Raw genomic sequence first — 24,305 nt, 5'->3', positions numbered from 1 at the left:
ATGTAGCTGTCAAGGGAAATTAGAATAGCTCAAGTAGCTTCCCGGCTTTACTCTATTACTTTGGCTCTCTAGGTCATTGTTATCCTCTGAGTTTCTGCCTTGATTTCTCCTATCACCATTGTAGCATAGTATGCTCAGATTCATTTTTATATTTTGTTTCTTCATTTTTCTAGCCTCTTTCTTGATATATTTGAGCTCTGCATACATCTGGTTGAAGAAAGTGAAATTGCTGTTTTGAGTAGTTTTTTTCATGCTGCTATTTTCATGAACCCTTCAGTGGGGGTTTAAGGAGTTTTTTAAAGCTTTCCAAAGTTGTGTAATGAGAGGTAAAGTTATGGCCAATACTCTTCTAGTCTACCTTTTGGATTTTGCCCAAAAAGAACTTTTTCTCTCTAGAAACTACAAGCATCTTCTTTTCCTTTCCAATCCCTGGAATTGTGACCTGAAAATGGATGTGAGTCATGTAATCACCTATCAGTTCCTGGCCTTGTACTCAGTGTTGGGATCCCTTGTAGTAATTTTCAGACCAGTTTTCCAATCCCCTAAGTTTTTATGATAGGAGTGCACCCAAAATTGTATTACTACCATTGCAACTATATCCAGGGCCTATATCTAGTCTTTCCATTATCTGTGGTGCAGTCCATTCTTCACCCAAGCCTCATATATCTTTCTTTTTGACTTTCTGAGTTGTCTTGGATTGTAGCAAACTCCACACAACTTTTGTTGATAAAAAGGTTTATAAAAAGAATCTTAATAGAAAAAGATACAAATTATATATTTTAGAAATTTGTCATTGAATCCCAGAGAAAATTGGATAAAAGTAAAGGTATTTCATAATTCTGGGAAAATTCCTAAATTTTATGCAGTTCAAACATTATCCTTGATATGTGACTGGTTTTCCTTAGCTAAATGTTGGGATCACAGTACTCCTTATGGCCCACATTTCTACATTACAGGTGAGTAAAATTTCTACTTAGCTATCTTTGAATTTCAGGATTCAATCTTCTGTATTTTATTTTATCAAGGAAGAGTTGGTCAAGTTGATTTTTAACACTGTTAACAATATGAGATGGAGATCATAGACAGTGAGATATGGAATAGGCCAATTTAGGCAGAAAACATGGTGTGTTGTATTACTTTAGGATATTCTAAAGAGAAAAAACCCAGTGCCATAAATTGTTGGGAATTGGGCAGGAGGTAACCAAGTTAGGAAGGGAAATTGTCAAGAAAAAATATGATATCCCTATCTTTGCAATGTTGTTCACATCTGATGTGTGTCTTGACTAGTGTGAAGGAGCAGAAAATAAGTTTAATGTTTCAGTGACTTTTAATTGTGCCACTCACACCAGGAGAGTGTCCAGCCCTTCCTGGTTTTTCTCAGTGCATTCTTCACATCTTTGTTCCTCAAACTATAAATCCAAGGGTTTAGCATGGGAATGACTGTGGTGTAGATCACTGAGGACACTTTCTGTTGAGTGATGTTGCTGGTCGAAGCAGGCTGGCAGTACATAAAAATAATGGAGCCATACAGGACAGCCACAGATGCCAGGTGGGATGCACAGGTACTGAAGGCTTTGGACCTGCCTTTAGAAGAATGGATCCTAAGGATGCTGGAAAGAATGAAAATATAAGAGATCAAGATAGGTAATGTGGTTATCAATGAGTTAACCACAACCAGAAGCATCACCAAAAGCTCATTGATATAAATGCTAGAGCAGGAGAGCTTCAAAAGGGGAGGAACATCACAAAAATAATGACTAATTACATTGTTTCCACAAAAGGACAGTCTGGTTAGAGCACTTGTATGAGTCATGGCTCCAAAGATCCCCATAATATATACTCCTACCACTAGCAAGAAGCAAGTATTCTGAGACATGGTTGTGGTATAGATCAGGGGGCTACAGATGGCAACATAACGATCATAGGCCATGGCTGTCAGCATGAAACAGTCAGCAATACAAAAAGTACAGAAGAAAAAGAACTGGGTCAAGCACCCTGAGTAGGAGATGATGTTCTTCTCTGATACAAAGTTCACCAACATTTTGGGGATAATGACAGAGGAGAAACAGAAGTCAATAAAAGACAGGTTACTGAGAAAATAGTACATGGGGGTATGAAGTTGAGAACTTATCTTGATAAGTAAAAGTAAGCCCAAATTCCCTATGATGGAGACAATGTATATTTGTAGGAAAAGTAAGAAGAGGGGGATCTGGAGTTCTGGCTGGTCTGTTAATCCCATAAGGAGAAATTCTGTCACTGTAGAATGATTCCCTGTATTCATGTCTTCTGAAATTTGAGTTGGGAATCTGTGGAGATGCAAGAAAATAATACTATTAAACAAATATTTGCCCATGCTGTTGACCTATGATATTACAAAAATATAATAACTTCTTGTACTTCTTATGACCCCCAAAAGTCATAAACTATAAATATAAAATTAGATTATAAGTTTGAGGGAGCTTTTGATATTTTATCATCTAATCCATTTTATCACATAAATTTTGTTTACTCCCAAAACAAACATTTTGATGAAATAAAGCAAGAACTGCATCTAATTAAGGCATTTCAGAACAAGATGATGATAAAACAAGATAATGAATATTACATAAAGTAAGCTTTTTCTGGAGAACAGAGAAATGGAAATGTTATCAAAACAAAAAGGAAAATCAAAAAATTACTCAAACAGAATTATTCATAAATAGTGGTGACAATTATGACAGATCTAATAAAAAGACAGAGAAAAATTAATAGTTATTGGAGTTGCAGAAAACTGTGAGAAAAATCTAACTTTTACATTTCAAGAAATCTAAAAGTATATTTTGTATAAAATCTAAGTGGTGTAATAACTTAAACATATTACATAAAATGTCAGTGGAGAATCCAAAATATTATTCTTCAAGACACAAAAGTAACAAGTTAATTATATTATAGCACTCAAGACCAAAGGTATCATAAATATGATGACTACTGAGAAAAATATAAAAAGACATAAAATTTTGCAAAGTAAAGAAAGAATACACATGCACACGCAATACAATGATTACAACGTTTCTGCAAAGAAATTGAATGATGTGTAACTCTAATGACCAAGTCCAGTCCCAATAATGAAACATGAGAAAATACCTCTTTGCCTTCTTTAATATGTGGAAACTATTGGTGTGTGTTAGTGCTAAGTTTTTTACATTATTGTTTTGCTGAATTCTCTCTTTCTTCTCTATTATTCACTGGAAAAGTTTTTTTGTTTTTGTACAAGCAAAACCAAAGCAGCTAAGTTTAGAAGGGAAGCAGAAAACTAAGGAAAAATTTTATATCTAGTGTTTAGATAAAGACCTCATTTTAAAAATATATACAGAATTGACTCATTTATAACAATACAATGGATAAATGGTCAAAGGATATGAACAGACAATTTTCAGGTGAAGAAAGTAAAACCCTTTCTAGTCATATGGGAAGATGTTCTAAATTACTGCTGATTAGAGATGCTACTTAACACAACTCTGAAGTACCACTTCATACTTCTCAGATCAACTAAGAGGACAGAAAAAGATAAGAATAAATGTTGGAGGAGATGTGGGAAAGCTGGAACACTACTGTATTGCTGGTGGAGTTGTGAACTGATCCAACCATTCTGAAGAGTAATTTGGAACTGCCCAAAGAATTATATAACTGTGAATACCCTTTGATCCAGCATTGCCACTAATGGCTCTGTATCCCAAAGACATGATAAAAAGGATTAAGGACTCATATGTGCAAGAATGTTTGTAGCAGCCCTTTTTCTAGTGGTAAGAAACTGGAAACTGAATGGATGCTCATCAGTTGAGAAATGGTCGAATAAATTATGGTATATGAATGTAATGGAAAATTATTGTTCTCTAAGAAATGATGAGCAGGATGATTTTAGAAAAGTCTGGAAAGACTTACATGAACCAATGCTAAGTGAAGTGAGTTGAACTAAGAGAACAATATACATAGTACCAAGATTATGTGATAATCAATTGTGATGGACTTGGATCTTTTTAACAATAAGGTGATTCAAGCCAATTCTAGTAGACTTGTGATGGAAAAAGCCATCTGCATCCAGAGAAAGAGAACCGTGAAGAGTGAATTTGGATCAAAACAGTATTTTTACCTTTTTTGTTGTTTCCCTGAAGTTTTTTTTTTTTTTTTTTGCTTTCTCATGTTTTTTTTCTCCTTTTGATCTGATTTTTCTTGTGCAGCATGACAAATGTAGAAATATGTTTATAAGAATTGCACATGTTTAACCAATATTAGATTAATTGCTCTCTAGGGGAAAGTGGGGGAGAAGGGAGAAAAAATTGGAACACAAGGTTTTGCAAGGGTGAATGTTGAAAACTATTTTTGCTTATATTTTGAAAAATTAAAAAAAAACATTAAAAAAGGAATAGCTCTTGCAAATTGTAGATGATGTGAAAATATTATTTTCACCAAAAAATAAAGGCATAGTTTCCCAAAAATGGACAAATCCATTTCATGATATTTTTGCAGGGAAAAAAATGTGAATAACTAAAAGAACAGTAATTAAATATTTTTAAAGTTCTCCTTCCTATTCCAACTTCTGGGAGATTTACAGACCTGTGAAGTTATAGCTTTGGAGAACTGACTGAGACTTCCTTTGAGAAAATAAATATGCAACTAATCTGCAAATTGTTCTTTTCAAGATTGCTTAGGCCACAAAGAAATTGAATGACTTTTCTAGGCACTCAGAGTTGGAATTTATCAGAAATAGGAGGCTGGCCCTCTCTGTCAGGGTACTTCTCATTTTGAAATTCTCATTGCTCCCATAGGAATATAAGCCAAAAAATTTGCTTTTCTGGATTATTGCAAAATTCTACTGTTCTCTTTCCCCTCCAATTTTGCTTTTAAAAAACTTTCAAAATCATCTTTCTAAAGCATATATCTGGGTATGTTTCTGCTTTCCTTAAAAGTTGTTAGTGACACAATATTGTACAGTGAGTAAATTTCAGATACTTTTGCCTAGCAATCAATGTCACCCAAAGTTTGGAAGCATTTTCTTTCCAAACTAAAAGGCACCTAAAATATTAATTATTTTACTCCATTATTCAGAAAACATTGATTCAGTAGCTAGTATTTGCAGAACCCAGCAAATGTTGGAATTTAGATAAAATACATTGAATTAATCAATAAACCAACAAGTTATTATTAAGTATCTACACTCTGTTTTCTAGTAGGTAGAGATAAAAGTACCTAGAATGAAAGGATCCCATCCTTAATGTCATATGTGTCTCAAAATTATTGAGAAAAAAAATCTGCTATCTCAAAAAGGCCAAGGGCAGAGTATCTAGATTCAAATCCTAATCCTGCTACTTAGTACTTGAGTGACATTGGATGATCAAATAACCTCTGAAGGTTTCAGTTTTCTCATTTTTAAAAACAAAGCTAGACTAAATTAACTTTAATTTCTTTTCAGCTCTAAATCTGTGGTATAAAAAGCCAATGAAATAAAAACTTAAAAAAATGTCATTTATAAATATCCTTCAATTCTAATTACTTCTGATAGGAAAAGACTTCTAAAACATTAGCACCTTTAATCCAGCAATGCCACCATTAGGTCTATTTCATAAGGTGATTAGAGAAATAGGAAAAGTCCTCTATGTTCTAAAATATTTATAGCAGCTCCTTTTGTCATAGAAAAGAATTGGTAATTAAAGAGATATACATCTACTGGGGAATAATAAAAAAAAAAGTTGTAGTATATGATTATGATGAAATTCTGCTCTGCTGTAAGAAAAGAAGAGCACAATGATTTTAGAAAAACATAAAAAGATTTGCATGAAATAATAGTGAAATGACCAAAATCATTTAACCAACCTCAATATTATTCAAAGAATAATTGTGAATGACCAAGATATTCTGTATATTTTGACAAAAGTTTAATGAAGAAAGATGCCATTCAATTTAGAGAAAGAACTGAAACATAGAAGTATGTTAAGTATGGTTTAAATAAACAAATATGCATGTGTGCATGCATGTATATATTATATATGTGTCTATATGTGTGAATCTATTATGTTGCCAAGTCCTTTACTTTTATAACATTTCCTATATACGTTTAGTTGTTCTACCTGCCACAAGCTACTTCCTCTTAGACCATCCTCCACCCAATTCTTAAAGTGATTTTTCTAAAATAAAGGTCTGAGCATATCACCCAGCCCTATTCAATAAACTCCACTTTATGTCCATGCATGTGACATGTGTGCATGTGTTTATGCATATGAAATATTGGCTTTTTTCTAATGTGAGATGAGGAGAAAGAAAAGGAGATAGGTCAGAACATATAACATTATAACATATATGTGTGTGTATACACACATATACAGACACACGAGAGGGTAAGAAGCAATTAAGAAAAAACAATCAGAATTTATAGGCAATATTTTAGGAATAAGTTTATTGTATACATTGAGGAAAAGTTCCAATAATAATGCTTGGATGACTTTCACCTTTCAAGAATCATCAGACCTGTAAAATTTAAAGAGTTAAAATGCATATTGCTAGCTGATGGTAGGAGCTTTGAGATGATTGTGCCTGAGAGGAGTATAATAGTTAATGATATTTAATGATATGTGGCCCCTAACTTTCTGGGTGGGGTATTCTATTATTTCCTTTAATGATTTCTGGAAGTAACAGTAAAGGAATACAATTGGCAGGACTGTGTCTGGAGGAAAGACTTGATCTAAGAATAGATGCTAGGATAGGATTGTCAGGCTTAAGGTTCTATCAGGACAAATTGTCTTTCTGTGTCCCTGCTCTACCTCCTTTGTATGTGTTGATGGTTCCAGTTAGGTTGTAAGCTACTTAGAGGCAGGGAATATTTTACTTTTGATTTCAAATTCTTAGTGCATTGTACTCTTTAAACACAATGCTTAATATGTTTGATTTATCCCTTTAATCATTCATCTGAAATTCTAGATCTTACTGACTATGATCAATTGAAATAGAAAAAGACATATGATATTATATCTGCCATGTGAAAGCCAAGAATGTGTTCCTGAGTCCAGTTTGTGGCAAGAAAAAAAGGCAGCTTCTCACAGGGAATATAGAGAAGTATATCTGTTGGCAATCCTGGAACCTGTGAGCCAGGGCAAAGTGTCAATATTGTAAATTTTTGTTTTGTTCTTCTATTGATTTAAAGCCTTCACAGTAACACTCAAGTCTGGATAGCAACAAAATAAACATCAACATGGATAGCTGAAATTTTGTTACTAAAATTTGGGCATTTTAAAAAACTAACATTGTAAAATGTCCTTCATTATGCGATCTACATATTTCTCATAACATTCCAAGTATGGATGAAAAAGATGATGGAAGAAAGAAACAAGAAGGACGACTCTTTCTTTCCATCATCTAAGCACACACTACACAAAAGGTTTTCAAAAGGAATTTGATTCTAATCCAATCTTATTAAGTTAGTTAAAGCAAATCATCAGTGTGTCTCAGGCTTTCTTAAGCCTCTTTGGTTGACAACCACTTTTTAGTTCAAACATATGAAATTTGGTTACTCACCTTATTCCTGTCAGGATTAGAAGACTCAAAGGAGTGATGATGATTTCCCACAATTTCTTATTATGTGAGAAAAATTCATAATTTTTTATTGCTTTAGCAATGGTCAAATGCAGGATTTTGATGATGATAAAATGGTGCATAATTTTAAGATCATAATAAGGGAAAAAAAAGTCTCAGCTCAATAGCTCAAGATCTACCAGGCTCAAGCAAAAAAGAAAAATCCAATCCTTTCTCTTAGCTGCTTAGTCTAAATAAGAGAGGATTTTTATTTGCCTTACTATTTCAGGGAAAATTTGCCTAGGGAAATGAATGAGAAAATGCTTCTTCAGTATTTCTTCACTCCCGAGGTTGGAGTCCCTGGGAAAAAAACAATTGCATGTATTATTTTTGTCTCTAAATAATGACATTCCCATGAGTATTTCTGTTCACTAGAGAACAGAACTCCTCTCCTGATAAGGGGAGAAGAGCTCAGGCTTATAAGTGATAGTGAATTTGTAGAAGGGAGTCAGCAAAAAAAATCTCCTCAGATAGATTTATGACGTTCCTTAGCTCACTGCTCTCCTACATATATTTGAAGGCTTTTTTATGCAGAACATACAATCTCCTGTGCATAAGTTCTCTTCACTTTTTCTTTCACAATTGGATCTAATTGTTTGGATTACAAAAACCTTCAAATAGTATGACATTTCCTTTTGGATAAAGTTGCTCTTCAATTAACTACAATTCAGAAAGTATTTATTAAAAGTTTAATATGTATCAAGGCACTAGGGATTGAAAGAAGGTGGAATAAGCATTTGAATAGTAACCAGTAAATGTGTTATACACATTACTCAATATTATCTCATTTGATTTTCACAACAAATCTGGGAGGTAGTGCTGTTTTTATGCATATTTTATAGTGGAAAAAACTGAGTTGAGTAGAGGCTAAATGACTTGTGGAGATCAAACAGTTAGTGAATTAGGCCAAATTTTAACTCGTCTTCCTGATTCTAAACCCAGAACTCTTATCTACTGTGCTACTAGCTGTATGCATTAAAAAAATAGGCACTGTCCTCAATGACTACTTTCTACTCAGGAAAAAGTGTGTGGTGACAAGTAAATTTAAAAATAAAAACAAAGACAAAGACAAGAAGAAAGAAAGATATATAGAACACATTATGACTGTGTGTCACTCAATTGAATCCAATAAAAATATCTTAAAGACTTAATGTATATGATTTCACTATTAAATACTATGATGGGAATCAATTTTTACTTTCATTTGATTTATCAAATACTGCCTATTAAAAGTATAAGTGTAGTAAAATGGCTTTTAGGTTGTTGAGAATAGTCAAATAAATTACTTAAAACAATTGTATCAAAATCAGAGAACTTGCAATAATTCCTAAAGCTGACTTTGTTTACTTTTCCAATTTGAAATCAAAACAGTCATTATTATGATCTATGAGAGCAAAGCCTTGAAATAATTTTAAGTACAAGATGCAAGTACAGTAGTAGTACAATAGAATACAAGTACAAGGCAGAGCCAATATGGCAGAGTACACAAATCTTTGCCTGAGCTCTTTCTGGTTTCCCTCAGAATCAACTCCAGATCAAGCCTCCAAATTGATTTGGAGTAAGAGAACCCATAAATATTTGAATTGTAACAAATTTCCAGCAGAAGATATCTTGGAAGGACTTCATGAAGGATCAGCCTCAATCAGGCAGGGGGAGATATGGTCCAGTGCAGGCCCAGCACAAGGAGACCCAGTTGAAGATGTCCCAGCTTGCACAAATTCCAATTGAAGGCTCTTAGCCAAAATAAAGCAGGGTTGGCTACTCTGTCCTGCTTCAGAAGAAGCCAGTAATTCAGCAGATTAGTTGATGCAACTACAAAGGAAACCAGTGAGCCCCCTAAGCCCAGCATAACAAGTGGGACTTGGCCATGCCTCTCCAACACAAGAAGGAAGCCAATAACATGACCCTTGGGCAAAATAAAACCCATGTGGCCTGTAGAGGAAGCTTGAAATAATCTCCCCTTTTCTCTAAGAGCAGAACTCAACCTTTAAAAATGAGGAAAAAGAAAGCAAAAAGAGCTCTAATAATAGATAACTATTATGAAGACAGGGAAGAACAGACCTCAAACTCTGAGGGCACTAAAGGCAAAACCTCTACAGATGAAGCTTCAAAGGGAGATATGAATCTCCAACTCAAAAGGCTCTCTTGGAAGAATTCAAAAATGATCTTAAAAGAAAATTAGAAGAAAAATGGGGAAAGGAAATGAGAACTGTGGAAAAGGAAACACAGAAATTGTCTCAGGAAAACAACTCCTTAAGAATACAATTAGCAAAATGGAAAAAAAAAAAACATACTGAAAAAAAATCACTTAAAAATAGATTTGACAAATTGGAAAAAGAAAACAACTCCATAAAAAATAGAATTCATAAAATGAAAAAAACTGACTTAAAAGTTCAAGTGGCCAAATGCAAAAGGAAGTAAAAAAGCTAACTCAAGAAAATAATTCACTGAAAATAGAATTTAACAAATGAGTGAATGACTCAATAAGATATCAAAATTTGGTCAAATAAAACCAAAAAAGAAAAAGAAAAACATAGAAGAAAATGTAAAATACCTCATTGGAAAAAACAACTGATCTGGAAAATAGATCTAGGAGAGACAATCAAAGAATTACTGGACTAGAAAACCCTGATGAAAAAAGAGCCTGTACAACATGTTTCAAGAAATCATCAAGGAAAGCTGTTCTGATATCCTAGAACTAGAACGTAAAATAGTCATTGAAAGAATCCCCTGATCACCTCCTGAAAGAAACACCAATATAAAAACTCCAAATCAAAGCTAAATTACAAAATTATCAGATCAAGGAGAAAATACTGCAAGAAGCCAGAAAGAAACAATGCAAATATCAAGGAGCCGTAATCAGGATTATCCAGGACTTAAAAGTTTCCACTTTAAAGGACTGAAGAGCTCAAAATATGATATTCTGGAGGGCAAAGGAGCTGTACTGCAGCCAAAAATCAACTACCCAGGAAAACCAAGCATTGTTTTTCTGGGGAAAAAAGATGGGCTTCAATGAAATAGGGGATTTTCAATTATTTTTGATGAAAAGACCAGAGCTGAACGGAAAATTTGCTCTTCAAATACAGAACTCGGGAGAAGCATAAGAAGATAAAAAAGGGAAGGAAAAAAAATACGCTCTTTAAAGGATAAAATATTTACATCCCCACATGGGAAGATGATGTATGTAACTTTTGAGAACTGTATATTTGTTAGGGACATACTTAGGGGGTATAAGTATAATTTGACTACATTATGATGATATAAAAAAGAAACTAGAGGTAGAAAAGAAATTGTACTGAAAGCAGAGGAAAGGGGAGGTAAAATGAGGTAAATTACATTACATAAAAAAGTGAAAAAAATCTATTACCTTGAAGTAAAGAAGGAAGAGGGGTGAGCTTTGTTTGAACCTTGATCTCATCAGATTTGGCTCAAAGAGGGAATATCATAAATATTTAGTTTGATATATAAACCTGTCTCACCCAATACAGAAGTAGGAAGGGAAAGGGGAAAGGAAAGGGGGAAGTTAATAGAAAGGAGAAGAGAAGTAGAAGGGGAAAGGGATAACAAAGGGGAAAGGCTGAAAATATGGAGAGCAGATTGAGGGTGGTAGTGGTCACAAGCAAAACATTGGTAATGAGGGAAAGGGGGAAAGGAGAGAGATAAGCATAACTTGGTGAATAAGAAATCCCTATATTATTAGTAAGTTCATTTCAAATCATTGTAAGGACATGACTTTCCCCATGTGAACCTAATCGAGGTAGGATGTGATTCCCTCTGTGAGAACTTGACTGTTCTCTCACCCCTAAGAGCATATGTTTTATCTCCTTCTCCTGTGAGAACCTGACTGTTCTCTAACCCATAAGAACATATGTTTTAGCTCCTTCTCTTGGGAGAACTTGACCATTTTTTAACCTATAAGCTGAGAATGTACCACATGTGTTTTAGCTCCAACTACATAATTCCAGGAACTCTGCCACTCCTTGGAACTGTTGGTGTCGATAAGGACTGGCTTCCTTGTCGATGCAACACTTGATCACAACCACGTGGAGCCCTTGGTGGCACTTCCCTGTCTTATATGATGTCTTTATTTGGCTCAAAGCCTTCTTTGTCCTGGTTCCTATAAAAAGTGGTCAATGCATTCTCTATTTGAAACCTCACCTACAGAGAGGTCGATCTGCCTAGGATTTTCCCATTCTGGACTCAAAGGCTCAATTATCGGGGTTTCCCAGCTACTGCAAGTCAATTACAGTTGGAGCTCCCCCGATCGGTGATGTATTCTCTCTGTCTGCTATTCTAATCATAATTCTCATTATTCTTTGTCTTTTATGTATTATTTGCTGTATTAATTGTTATTGTAACCATTCTATCCCGTGTATTGTGTAATTAATATTGTAAGCACTCTAATCCATGTACTGTGTAATTAAATTTTACTTTCACTTTGAGTCCGAGAGCATCATTAACAGAAGCGAATCTGAACTTTTCCCTAAAATCACATAACACTTGGGAAAAATAGGATAGAGGAGAATACATTGTTAATTATTTTAACTATAGATGTGAATGGGATGAAATCTCCCATAAAATGAAAGTGGATAACAGACTGAATTAAAAGCCAGAATCTTACATGTTGTGTACAAGAAACACATTTGAAGCAGAGTAAAGGTAAAAGATTGGAGCAGCATCTATTATGCTTCAGCTGAAAAAAAAAAAGCAGTGGTAGTAATCCTGATCTCAGATTGAGACAAAATAAAAATAAATGTAATTAAAAGAGAGAAGGAAGGAAACTACATCTTGATAAAGGTTACCATAGATCATGATGTCATATCAATAGTAAATATATATATTCCAAATGGTATAGCATTCAAATTCTTACAGAAGTTAAGAGAGTTGGAAGAAAAAATTGACAGCAAAATTATACCAGTGGGTGATCTCAACTTCACTCTATCAGAATTAAATTAATTGAAACACAAAATAAACAAGAAAGAAATTAAGGAGATAAATAGAATTTTAGAAAAGTTAGGCCTGATAGATCTTTGGAGAAAATTGAATGGGGAGAGAAAAGCATATACTTTCTTCCCAGTGGTACATGGAAACCGCACAAAAATTGACCATGTATTAGGGTATTAAAAATCTCAAAATCAAATGCAGAAAGGCAGAAATAGTAAATGAATTTTTTAAGATTATGATGCAATAAAATCACATGTAATCTCTAGAGAGTCAGGGAAAAATAAACAAAAATTAATTGAAAACTAAATAATCTAATCCTAAAGAATGAGTCAGTGAAGCAACAAATCATAGAAACAATTGATAATTTCATCAAAGAGAATTACAATAATGAGACAACATACCAAAATTTATGGGATGCAACCAAGGAAGTTCTTAGGGGAACTTTTACATCTTTAGATCCTTACTTGAACAGAAAAAGAGAAGATCAATGTATGTAACTAAAAAACCTAGAAAAAGAACAAATTAAAAATCCCAAGTAAGAATTGAATTTGAAAATTTGAAAATTGAATTGAAAGTGAGAAAACTATTGGTTTTGTAAACAAAACTAAGAGTTGGTTTCATGAAAAAACCAACAAAATAAATTAACCATTAGTTCATTTGATTAGAATAAGAAAAGAAGAAAATCAAATTGCCAGTGTCAAAAATGAAAAGCGTCACTACCAAGGAAGAGAAAATTAAAGCAATAATTGGGAGCTATTTTATCCAACTGTATGCCAATTAATCTGATAATATAATTGAAATGGATGAATACTTATACAAATATAGATTGCCCAGGTTAACAGAGGAGGAAATAAATTACTTAAAGAGTACCAATTTTAGAAAAAAATGAACAAGCTGTAAATGAACTCCCTAAGAAAAAATTTCCAGGACCAGATGGATTAACAAGTGAATTCTACTAAACAACATCAGCATAATTGACCATATCATATGATTACATTAAGAGATGAAGAAAAAAAGCATTTGACAAATTCCAACATCCATTACAATTAAAAACACTACAGAGCATAGGAATAAATGGAGATTTCCTTAAAATAATAAGCAGCATCTATCTAAAACCAAAAAGCAAACATTACATGAATGGGGCTTAGCTAGAGGTATTTCCAAAAAGATTAGGGATGGAACAAGAATACCTGCTATCAACACTATTATTCAATATTATACCAGAAATGTAGGCTTTGGCATTAAGAAAAAAAAAAGAAATAGAAGAAATTAGAATAGGGTCTGAGGCAATAAAACCTTGATTTATTGTACTTGATTTATAGCGAATTCTAGAGAATCAACTAAAAAACTACTTTATATATGACAATTTATTCCACAATTTATTCAGCCATTCTCCAATTGATGGGCATCTACTCAGTTTCCAGTTTCTGGCCACTATGAAGAGGGCTGCCACAAACATTTGTGCACATAGATCCCTTTCCCTTCTTTATGATCTCTTTGGGATATAAGTCCAGTTGTAACACTGCTGAATCAAAGGGTATGCACAGTTTGATAACTTTTTGAGCATAGTTCCAAATTGCTCTCCAGAATGGTTGGATGTATTCACAATTTCACCAACAATGTATTAATGTCCCTGTTTTCCCACATCCCCTCCAACATTCTGCATTATCTTTCCCTGTCATTCTAGCCAATCTGACAGGTGTGTAGTGGTATCTCAGAGTTGTCTTAATTTGCATTTCTCTGATTAATAATGACTTGAAGCATCTTTTCATATGGCTAGAAATAGTTTCAATTTCTTCATCTGAGAATTGTCTGTTCATATCCTTTGACCAGTTATCAATTGGAGAATGGCTTGATTTCTTATAAATTAGAGTCAATTCTCTATATATTTTGGAAATGAGGCCTTTATCAGAACCTTTGACTGTAAAAATATTTTCCCAGTTTATTGCTTCCCTTCTAATCTTGTCTGCATTAGTTTTGTTTGTACAAAAACTTTTCAGTTTGACACAATCAAAATTTTCTATTTTGTGATCAGTAATGATCTCTAGTTCTTCTCTGGTCATAAATTCCTTCCTCTTCCACAGGTCTGAGAGTTAAACTATCCTGTGTTCCTCTGATTTATTTATGATCTCATTCTTTATGTTTAAGTCCTGAACCCATTTTGACCTTATCTTGGTGTATGGTGTTAAGTGTGGGTCGGTGCCTAGTTTCTGCCATACTAGTTTCCAATTTTCCCAGCAATTTTTGTCAAACATCAAGTTCTTATCCCAAAATCTGGGGTCTCTGGATTTGTCAAACACTGGATTGCTATAGTTATTGACTGTTTCGAAAAATACTTCAATGAATGAATTTAGTAAAGTTGCAGAAAAAAAAATAAACCCACAAAAATCAATCAGCATTTTTATAGGTTACCAACAAAACCCAACAGCAAGAGATAAAAAGAGAAATTCCATTTAAAATAACTAAAAAATTAAAATACTTGGATGTCTACCTGCCAAAACAAACCTAGGAATTATATGAACACAATTACAAATCATTTTTCAAATAAAGTCAGAGCTAAACAATTAATAAAGTATAATTTTCTCATAGGCCAAATCAATATAATAATAAATGAAAATTTTACCTAAATTAGTCTATTTATTTAGTGCCATACCGATCAAACTGCCAAAATTAAATATTTTTATAGCAAGAAAAAAAAAAACAACAAAATTCATATGGAAAAAAGGTCAAGAATATAAAGGAAACTAATAAAAAAATAAAAAGAACAGTGGTCTAAGAGTATCAGACAGACCTAAAACTATTATATAGCAGCAGTCATCAAAACCAATTGGTACCATCTGAGATATAGAGTGGTGGAGCAGTAGTATAGATTAGGTACATAATAATCCACTTATAATTAGATTCAATAATCAATGACTATAGTAATCTCCTATTTGATAAATCCAAAGGCTCTAATTTCTGGGATAAGGACTCACTATTTGACAAAAATTTCTGGGAACACTTGAAAATGGTATGTCAGAAACTAGCCATAGACCAATATCTCACATAACATACCAAGATAACGCTGAAAGAGGTACATGATTTAGGTTTAAAGGGTGATACTCTAAGCAAATTAGGAGAGCAAGGTATAGTTCATCTGTCAGATCTTTAGGAAAGAGAAGAATTATGGCCAAACAAGAAATCCAGAACATTATGAAATGCAAATTGGATAATTTTGATTACATTAAATTAAGAGATTTTGCACAAACAAAATCAATACAGCCAAGATTAGAAGGAAAGCAGAAAGTGGCAAAATATTTATTACAGCTAGGGTTTCTGATAAAGACCTTTTTTTTTATTTAATAACTTTTTATTGACAGAACCCATGCCAGGGTAATTTTTTACAACATTATCCCTTGCACCCACTTCTGTTCTGATTTTTTCCCTCTCTCCCTCCACCCCCTCCCCCAGATGACAAGCAGTCCTATATATGTTAAATAGATTACGATATATCCTAGATACAATATATGTGTACAGAACCAAACAGTTCTCTTATTGCACAGGGAGAATTTGATTCAGAAGGTATAAATAACCTGGGAAGAAAAACAAAAATACAAGTAATTTACATTCATTTCCAAGTGTTCTTTCTTTGGGTGTAGCTGCTTCTGTCCATCCTTGATCAATTGAAACTGAGTTAGATCTCTGTGTCAAAGAAATCTACTTCCATCAGAATACATCCTCATACAGTATCGTTGTTGAGGCATATAATGATCTCCTGATTCTGCTCATTTCACTTAGCATCAGTTCATATAAGTCTCGCCAATCCTCTCTGTATTCATCCTGCTGGTCATTTCTTACAGAACAATAATATTCCATAACATTCATATACCACAATTTACTCAATCATTCTCTAATTGATGGGCATCCATTCATTTTCCAGCTTCTAGCTACTACAAACAGGGCTGCCACAAACATTTTGGCACATACAGGTCCCTTTCCCTTCTTTAGTATCTCTTTGGGTATAAGCTCAGTAGAAACACTGCTGGATCAAAGGGTATACACAGTTTGATAACTTTTTGAGCATAGTTCCAAATTACTCTCCAGAATGGCTGGATGTGTTCACAATTCCATCAACAATGTATCAGTGTAAAGACCTTATTTCTAAAATATAAAGAGAACTGAGTCAAATTTTAAGAAGACAAGTCATTGCCCCATTGATAAATGGTCAAAGAATATGAACAGACAATTTTCGGGTGAAGAAATTAAAACAATCTATGGTCATATGAAAAGATGCTCTAAGTAATTATTAATTATAGAAATAAAAATGAAAACAACTCTGAGGTACAATTTCACATCTTTCAAATTGGCTAAGATGACAGGAAAAGATAATGATAAATGTTGAAAGGAATGTGGGAAATTTGGGACATTAATGCATTGTTGATGGAGTGGTGAACTGATCCAGTCATTTTGGAGAACAATTTGGAATTGTGACCTATATTGTGGCTATAAAATTGTGAATACTCTTTGATCCAACAGTGCTACTATGGTGTATCTATCCCAAGGAAATCATGAAAAAGGGAAAAGGACCCACATGGGCAAAATTGTTTGTAGCATCTCTTTTTGTGGTGGCAAGGAATTGGAAAATGAGTGCATGCCCATCAGTTGGTGAATGGCTGAATAAGTTATTACATATGAAAGTTATGAAATCTTATTGTTCTATAAAAAATGATGAGCAGGCTGATTTTAGAAAAGTCTGGAGAAATTTATATGAACTGATGCTGCATTTAGCAAGCATGTATAACTCTTTTCAAAATTTAAAGAAATAAAGAGCTTAATATTGTTTTAACATTATAAAACCAGAGGATAAAATAGAACTTGAAAGAATCTATCAATCACCTTCTGATAGAAATCCCATATATATTATTACCAAATCCTGGAACTCTTAAGGTCAAGGAGAAAATACTGTAAGCATTCAGAAAGAATCCATTTAGTCAGGATAATACAAGATTTAGCAGTCTCTACATTAAAAGATCAGAGGACTTAGAATGTGATATTCTGAAGAGCAAAAGACCTAGGATTAGAAACAAAAATCACCTACCCAGGAAAATTCAGTATAATTTTTCGGGATAAAAGTTGGATATTCAATGAAATAAAGAACTTTTGAACATTTTTGATGAAAAGACCAGAACTGAATAGAAAATTGAAACTTCAAATATTGGTCTCAGAAGAAGCCTATGTGGGTATTAAGGAAAGGAAAATCATAAGGAATTCAAAAATATTTATCTGTTCATACTCCTACATGGGAGTATGATAATTATAACTCAAAAGAACTTTCTTTTAGAATTAAAAGGTATGTAAATAGATGGCGGGCATAGGTATGAGTTGAATATGAAGGAATAACATGTAAAAAAATAAAATTAATGGGTAAACAGAGGAATATAATGGGAGAAATGGAAAGAGTGAGGTAGAATGGAGTACATTGTCTTCCATAAAAGAGACAAGAAAGTAAAAGCTTTTCTAGTGGAGGGGAAGAAGAGAAAAAGAGAGGGAGTACGTGAACATTACTCTCATCAGAACTGGCTGACAGAGGAAATAATATACTGTTGTTTAATATGTAATGGAGAAAATTAAATAAAAAGAAAAATTAGGCTTTAAGAATATAAAATTTAAAATACAGACTATAAACTAAATGTAGGAATTCTAAAATGATAGTGCTTCAGAGGAGCAAAATAGTTGATAATATGTAAATCCTTGCTCCTTGGGATGGCATATCCTATCTTTTCTCTTGTTGATTTTTGTAAGTATCATTACAAAAAGATCTTGGAAGAATTGATTATGGAGGAAAGACTATCAGTCTGAGAATAGCTGCCAGAATGGAAATGTCAGTTTTAAAGTTATCTCGGGTACAGATTGTCCTGATTCATTTCTCCTCTACCTTCTTTATATATGTTGACTCCCTCAATCAGAATGTAAGCTTTTTGAAGGTAACAGCAATTTTACTTTTGTATTTATGTCACCAAGGCTATATCCCCAATCACAATGTTTAGTAAATCCTTAATACTTAATTTATCTATTATATCCATTCATTTAAAAGCATAAAGTTTACTGGCTATGATTAATTGAAACAGGAAAAGAACAAGGATGTCAATTTTTTTTCAATGGAAAAGCCAAAAAATCTTTCCTAAATCCAGTTTGTGGCAAGAACAAAAGGTCAGAGATTCAAGGAACATGTAAACTCTAGACAAGGTGTGAATATTGTATCTACTTTTGTTTTTATTTTTTAAGCTTCTAGAATTACCCTTGGTAATCAACAAAATTAATATCAACTTGTCATGAAGAGTTGAAATTTTGTTATTAAAATCTGAGCAGCTATAAAAAGTAACATTGTAAAGTATCCTTCATTATGCTATACTCATGTTTCTCACTAGGTTCCAGGAATGGAAAAAAAGAGGGTGGGAAAAAAAGCAAGCAATGCCTCTCTTTCTTTCCATCCTCTAAGCGTACATTACAGGAAAGGAAACAGAACCCCATCTCCCTGAATTAATGTATACGTAAGTGTTAATTTATATATATATATATATATATATATATACACATACACACACACATATATGTGTATACACACACACACACACACACACACACATATCTTCCTCAGTTAACAACTACTTTTTTGGTTTAAGTATATGAAATTTGGTTACTTGTCTTGTTTTCTCAGTTACATCAGTATAGTATATATGTCAGATGATTTTTTTCAATCTCTTAAAAAGTGAGAATAATTCATAAAGGTTACTGCCATAGCAATGGTCAACTGACAAGATTTTGATGACAGTACTTCAAATGTGTGATTATTGGAACATTTCAGGAAAAGTTTTGGACAATTTTGAGGACATAAGAACAAATGAAGGTCTATGTTCAATAGTTCAAGAGCTACCAGGCAAAAGTGTGAATGACCTTTTCTCTGAGCTGTTTAGTCTAGATGAGGGAGGATTATTATTTGTCCAATGATTATCTCAAGTCAAATTTAACAAGGAAATGAATGAAAATAGATACCCATTAAAAATTTCTTTACTCTAGAGATTAGTGATCCTGGAATCAATTGCATTGAATGCATTTGTCTCAAAATAATAAAATTTCTGTGATCATTTCCGATGATTATAGAAGGTCGAAACTCCTCTGAATCAGGCTTATACGTGGCAATGAAGTGTGAACTGGAGCCAGTGAAAGCAGTCCTTCACAGACAGTACTCTGAAGTTCTTCTTGTTCCCTCAGTTTACTGCTCTCCTGAAACTTTTTTACCTTAGGAACTGAAAGCTTCTTCTCATCAAACATGGTGTCTTCCGTTATTTCATAGTTGGGTTAAGTTATTTGAGTTTCTATCTGTTTCCTACTATTACTATAAAAATCTTCAAATAGATCCAATATCTCTTTTTAGATAAAGTGACTCCTCAATTAAATGTGATTCAATTAGTATTTATTAAAAACCTATAATGTATAAAGACAGTGGGTAAAGAAAGATGTAATGAGCATTTATATAGCATGATAGTCAGAAAACTTGGAAGGATCCCTAAAGATTTGGAATTTGAAATCTCCAGTTTGAAACCTAGGCAAAGTTATTACCACAATCCTTCTATGAATGCAAATCCTTGAAATAATTGGATTACAAAATGTAAATCCAATTGGGAAGGAAGAGAGATGAAAATACAGTTATGGAGACAGAAACTATATATACCTGGACTTAGTCTAGTACAGAAACAGCAGCAGTGACAGAGAACTAATAAATATACTTTTCTTCATTATAGTGTTGTCTAAGATGAGGCCTAACCTGGAGGGGAATCTCTTTCACTTAAGAAAAGTTAAAGGGAAGTCAATATGCTAATGATCTTTAGATTTGTTATTGTGGGGTAGCTAGGTGGTGCAGTGGATAGAGTGCCAGCCCTAAAGTCAGGAGGATCTGCATTCAAATCTGGCCTCAGACACCTGATACTTCATAGCTGTGTGATCCTGGGCAAGTCACTTAACCCCAATTGCCTCAGCCAAAAAAAAAAAAAAAAAGGTTTGTTATTTGCTATGTGGACCTTGAAACATTCTGATCTTTATGATTTTTCTTAGTGCATCTTTCACATCCTTGTTCCTCAGGCTGTAGATCAAAGGGTTCAACATGGGAATCACTGTGGTATAAAACACTGAGGCTACATTTTCTTGGGACACACTGTTGGATGATGGTATATAATACATGATCAAGATGGAAACATAAAAAACAGAAACAGCTGCCAGATGGGATCCACAGGTGCTAAAGGCTTTATAACGGCCCTTTGCAGATGATATGCGAAGGATGTTCACAAGAATGAAAGTGTAAGAGATCCAGATGAGCAGAGTTGTAGTCAACAAATTAAATCCACCAATAATCATCACCAAAAGCTCATTGATGTAGGTGCTGGAGCAGGAGAGATTCAGAAGAGGAATAATATCACAGAAATAATGATGGATAATATTGTCCCCACAGAATGACAGTCTGGCTAGATATCTTGTATGAGTAATGGCCCCAATACCCCCCATTATGTATACACCTGTCACCAGCAGGGAGCAGAACCATGGCACCATGGTGACATTATACAGCAGGGGTCTACAGATGGCAACATAACGATCATAGGCCATAGCTGTCAGCATGTAGACTTCAGCAATAACAAAGAAGAGGAAGAAAAAGAATTGAGCCATGCACCCTGAATAGGAGATGAAATTTTTCTCTGATATAAAGTTCTCCAACATTTTGGGTGTAATGACAGAGGAGTAGCAAAGATCTATGAATGACAAGTTACTAAGGAAATAGTACATGGGAGTATGAAGCTGAGAACTGACCCAGATTAATAAAATCAAGCTGAGGTTCCCCACCATGGAGACTAAGTAGATTCCTAGAAACAAAAGGAAGAGTGGTATCTGGAGCTCTGTTTGGTTTGTTAAGCCCAAGAGGATGAATTCTGTCACAATGGTGCTATTTCCCATTGCTATTCTTCTCCAGTAATTAGGCTGGAAGTCTGCAGAGATGCAAGAGAAACATCTTAATAACCCAAAAATTGTTTTTATGTTCTGTCTCTATTGCTTTGTCCATCTGTCTCTTTCTCTCTCCATCTGTCTCTATCCTGTCTCTCCCACACTCACTCCTCCCCTTTCCTTTCATTTATCATACTAATGCTAAGTAATGCATCTCATGAACATATTAATTGAATTATAAAACTGAAAAATTGAAAACAACTTCATCTCAGCACATTCAGTTCAATAATCATGTAATGGAACTCCCTTTACAACATCTCTAATAAAGAATTTCAGAAGTTAAATGGGGCAAAAAAGGAAAAAAAAAACTGCAAAGAAAGCAAACCCATGAAGAAGGCAATTATATCACCTATGGTCTAATAAAGTCATGCAGATAACAGAAAGCAAAGTGCTTGGCTAATGTAACCTAGGAATTGTCTAGGCTCAGAATAAGTTTTCATATGAGGTGATAAATTCCTCTAGACTAAGGTGTTTGGGTAGATGTGCTTGACATGTGGAGTAAGTAGTTGTATTCAGAAGACATTTAAGAATGAGGCACAGACTTTTCTTTCATGACTTCAGAGGTTCATTCTAATTGTAAAAGATATTCTATGCTCTAATCATAGATGTAAAAAATTGAAATCAATTTTTCCTTAGAAATCTTCTATTCCAATTTCCCAATTTTACAGAAGAATAATTTGAGAACAAGAAGTTAATACACAGAAAGGATAAGCATGCTATGAATGGACAGTGCCAAAGACAAATTTGTTTATCAAAATTTTAACTAGGAATGATGGAAGACCTAATCAGTGAGAAAACATGTTGTCTAATCAATCCATTTTCACTATTTAAACATGTACTAAGTATCACTTCTAGTCCTATCTCTTTGTTTCTATTTACCAGGTGAATATGGCCAATGTACTTAAATTTTTGACCTTGAGCTTTTTCACCTCTACAATGAGTATAACATCTGTCTTTTATCTGAATGTCTGAACTTACAGAAGTCTGGTAGAGCCTATGAACCACTTCTTAAATTAATGCTTTTAAAATTTGTTTTAAAACTGTAATTTTATCTTGCTGCTTTTTAGAGGTAACTAGGCAGAGCAGTGGAAAAAGTGCTGCAGGAAGATCCGAATTTGAATCCAGGCTTAGATAATTATTTACTATGTGACCCTAGGAAAGTCACTTAACTTCTGTCTGCATGAATTTTCCCATCTGTACAATGGGGATAAGAATAGCACCAACTTTCCAGAGAAGTTTGGTAGAACAAATGAGATTTTTTAAAGCATTGACCTCAGTGCCTAGAAAATTAGAGGGACTTAGTGAGTGCTTCTTTTCTTTCTGAGGTTCAGGGATTCAGTGACTTGCTCAGGGTCACATAGCCAGGAAGTGTTAAGTATCTGAGGTCAGATTTGAACTCAGATCCTCTTTTACTTCAGGACTGGTGCTCTATCAACTACATCTAGTTTCCTCTGCTTGTTTTATTTTCCTTCTTGTCTATACTCTCTGTTCCACTCTGTAATTTTGAGAGGTAAGTGAAGAGGGAGGGTGTGAGAAGAAAATTCATTAAATATTTGTCTCCTGATATTTTTTCCTTTTATAATAACAAAAATCCCCAAGTGGATTAGGTCTTTAACTATGTTACAAAGGATTTCTATCATTATAAATGGAACATGTAACATATTTACTTATATACATATATATCTGGATAATTGTAAGTATATAAATATATATGTTTTAAGTAAATAATTATGTTACAATGTGCTCATTTAGAAAAGTTGAAATTCATTTGTTAAGTTTTTTAATGCACTTAATTGACTTAGTGACACATATCCTATCCAACAAAAGAAAGAAAAAAAGAAAGAAAGAAAAAAGAAAGAAAGTCGGAGAAGTATCTGAAATAATTTTGTTTTTTAAGGGATCAATTATGGAATGTGTTATTTAAGACATTTGTGTTTTACCAAGTGATTCAAAATAGATAATAAATATAATTTTTGTACTTATAGCTTTACAAAACTTTTGACTCAAAACAATCTATTGAGCTAAGTACTCCAAGTATTATCCCCATTTTATAAATAAAGGAAATGAGGCTCAGTGTGGTAAAGTGGCTTGCTCTGGGTTTCATAGTTAGAAGGTGCCTGAGTCAAGACTCCAAAAAACATTTCCCGAGATCAGTCTAATATTAATTTTGCTATGCATCATCTTCAATTTAAACATTTTTGTTGCTTTTATTGGTTATTTTCTAATTAATCATTTTAAAAATATCAGAGAACTAATAAAAATTAAAATCATTTCTGAGAACCCACAGTTACTTTTAATCAAACAACACTAAAAGCTCAAGCAGCTCATAGAAATAGTAATTTTGTTTAGAAAGAAATATGCTCTTGTTTATAAAATGTAATTTGCCTGCATTCTATTTTATAATATAAGCCACATGCACTTGCTACTAATGTTATAGTGCCCTTTGTCCTTTAAAAATAATTTTCAGGGGCTTCTGTGATACTTTTTTTTAGTACTTATACATGTTATTCTGGGCAAGAGTACTTTTTAATGTTATATATGTCTTTGCCTAAAATAAAGTAACATAGGGACAGCTAGGTGGCACAGTACATTGAGCACCAGCCCTAAAATAAGGAAGAAATGAGTTCAAATTTGGTCTCAGACATTTAACACTTCCTAGCTGTGTAACCCTGGACAGGTCACTTGACTCCAATTGCCTCAGCCAAAAAAAAAAAAAAAGGAAGAAAGAA

General features: G+C 33.5%; 2 protein-coding genes across 2 annotated transcripts; both read right to left on the bottom strand.

The window, feature by feature from the left end:
* Positions 1–395: 395 nt before the first annotated feature.
* LOC100925166 lies at positions 396–2,281 on the bottom strand. Its single transcript, XM_031960220.1, has one exon. The coding sequence runs from the start codon at positions 2,279–2,281 to the stop codon at positions 1,328–1,330; it is 954 nt and encodes a 317-aa protein (XP_031816080.1). The 3' UTR covers positions 396–1,327.
* An 18,305-nt stretch (positions 2,282–20,586) lies between these two features.
* LOC100925687 (olfactory receptor 8D1-like) lies at positions 20,587–21,534 on the bottom strand. Its single transcript, XM_031961336.1, has one exon. It carries the CDS (start codon positions 21,526–21,528, stop codon positions 20,587–20,589), a length of 942 nt encoding a protein of 313 aa, XP_031817196.1. The 5' UTR covers positions 21,529–21,534.
* Between the last annotated feature and the right edge of the window lie 2,771 nt (positions 21,535–24,305).

Source organism: Sarcophilus harrisii, chromosome 3 (assembly GCF_902635505.1).
Source record: "Sarcophilus harrisii chromosome 3, mSarHar1.11, whole genome shotgun sequence".
In the NCBI taxonomy this organism is placed as follows: domain Eukaryota; kingdom Metazoa; phylum Chordata; class Mammalia; order Dasyuromorphia; family Dasyuridae; genus Sarcophilus; species Sarcophilus harrisii.
The sequence above is the reverse complement of the archived record's forward strand: the minus strand, read 5'-3'. Positions and strand labels throughout refer to the sequence as shown.

Bases quoted from the DNA above. Each gene is read 5' to 3' on its own strand.
- LOC100925166 (XM_031960220.1), bottom strand. From the start codon at position 2,281: ATGAATACAGGGAATCATTCTACAGTGACAGAATTTCTCCTTATGGGA.
- LOC100925687 (XM_031961336.1), bottom strand. From the start codon at position 21,528: ATGGGAAATAGCACCATTGTGACAGAATTCATCCTCTTGGGCTTAACA.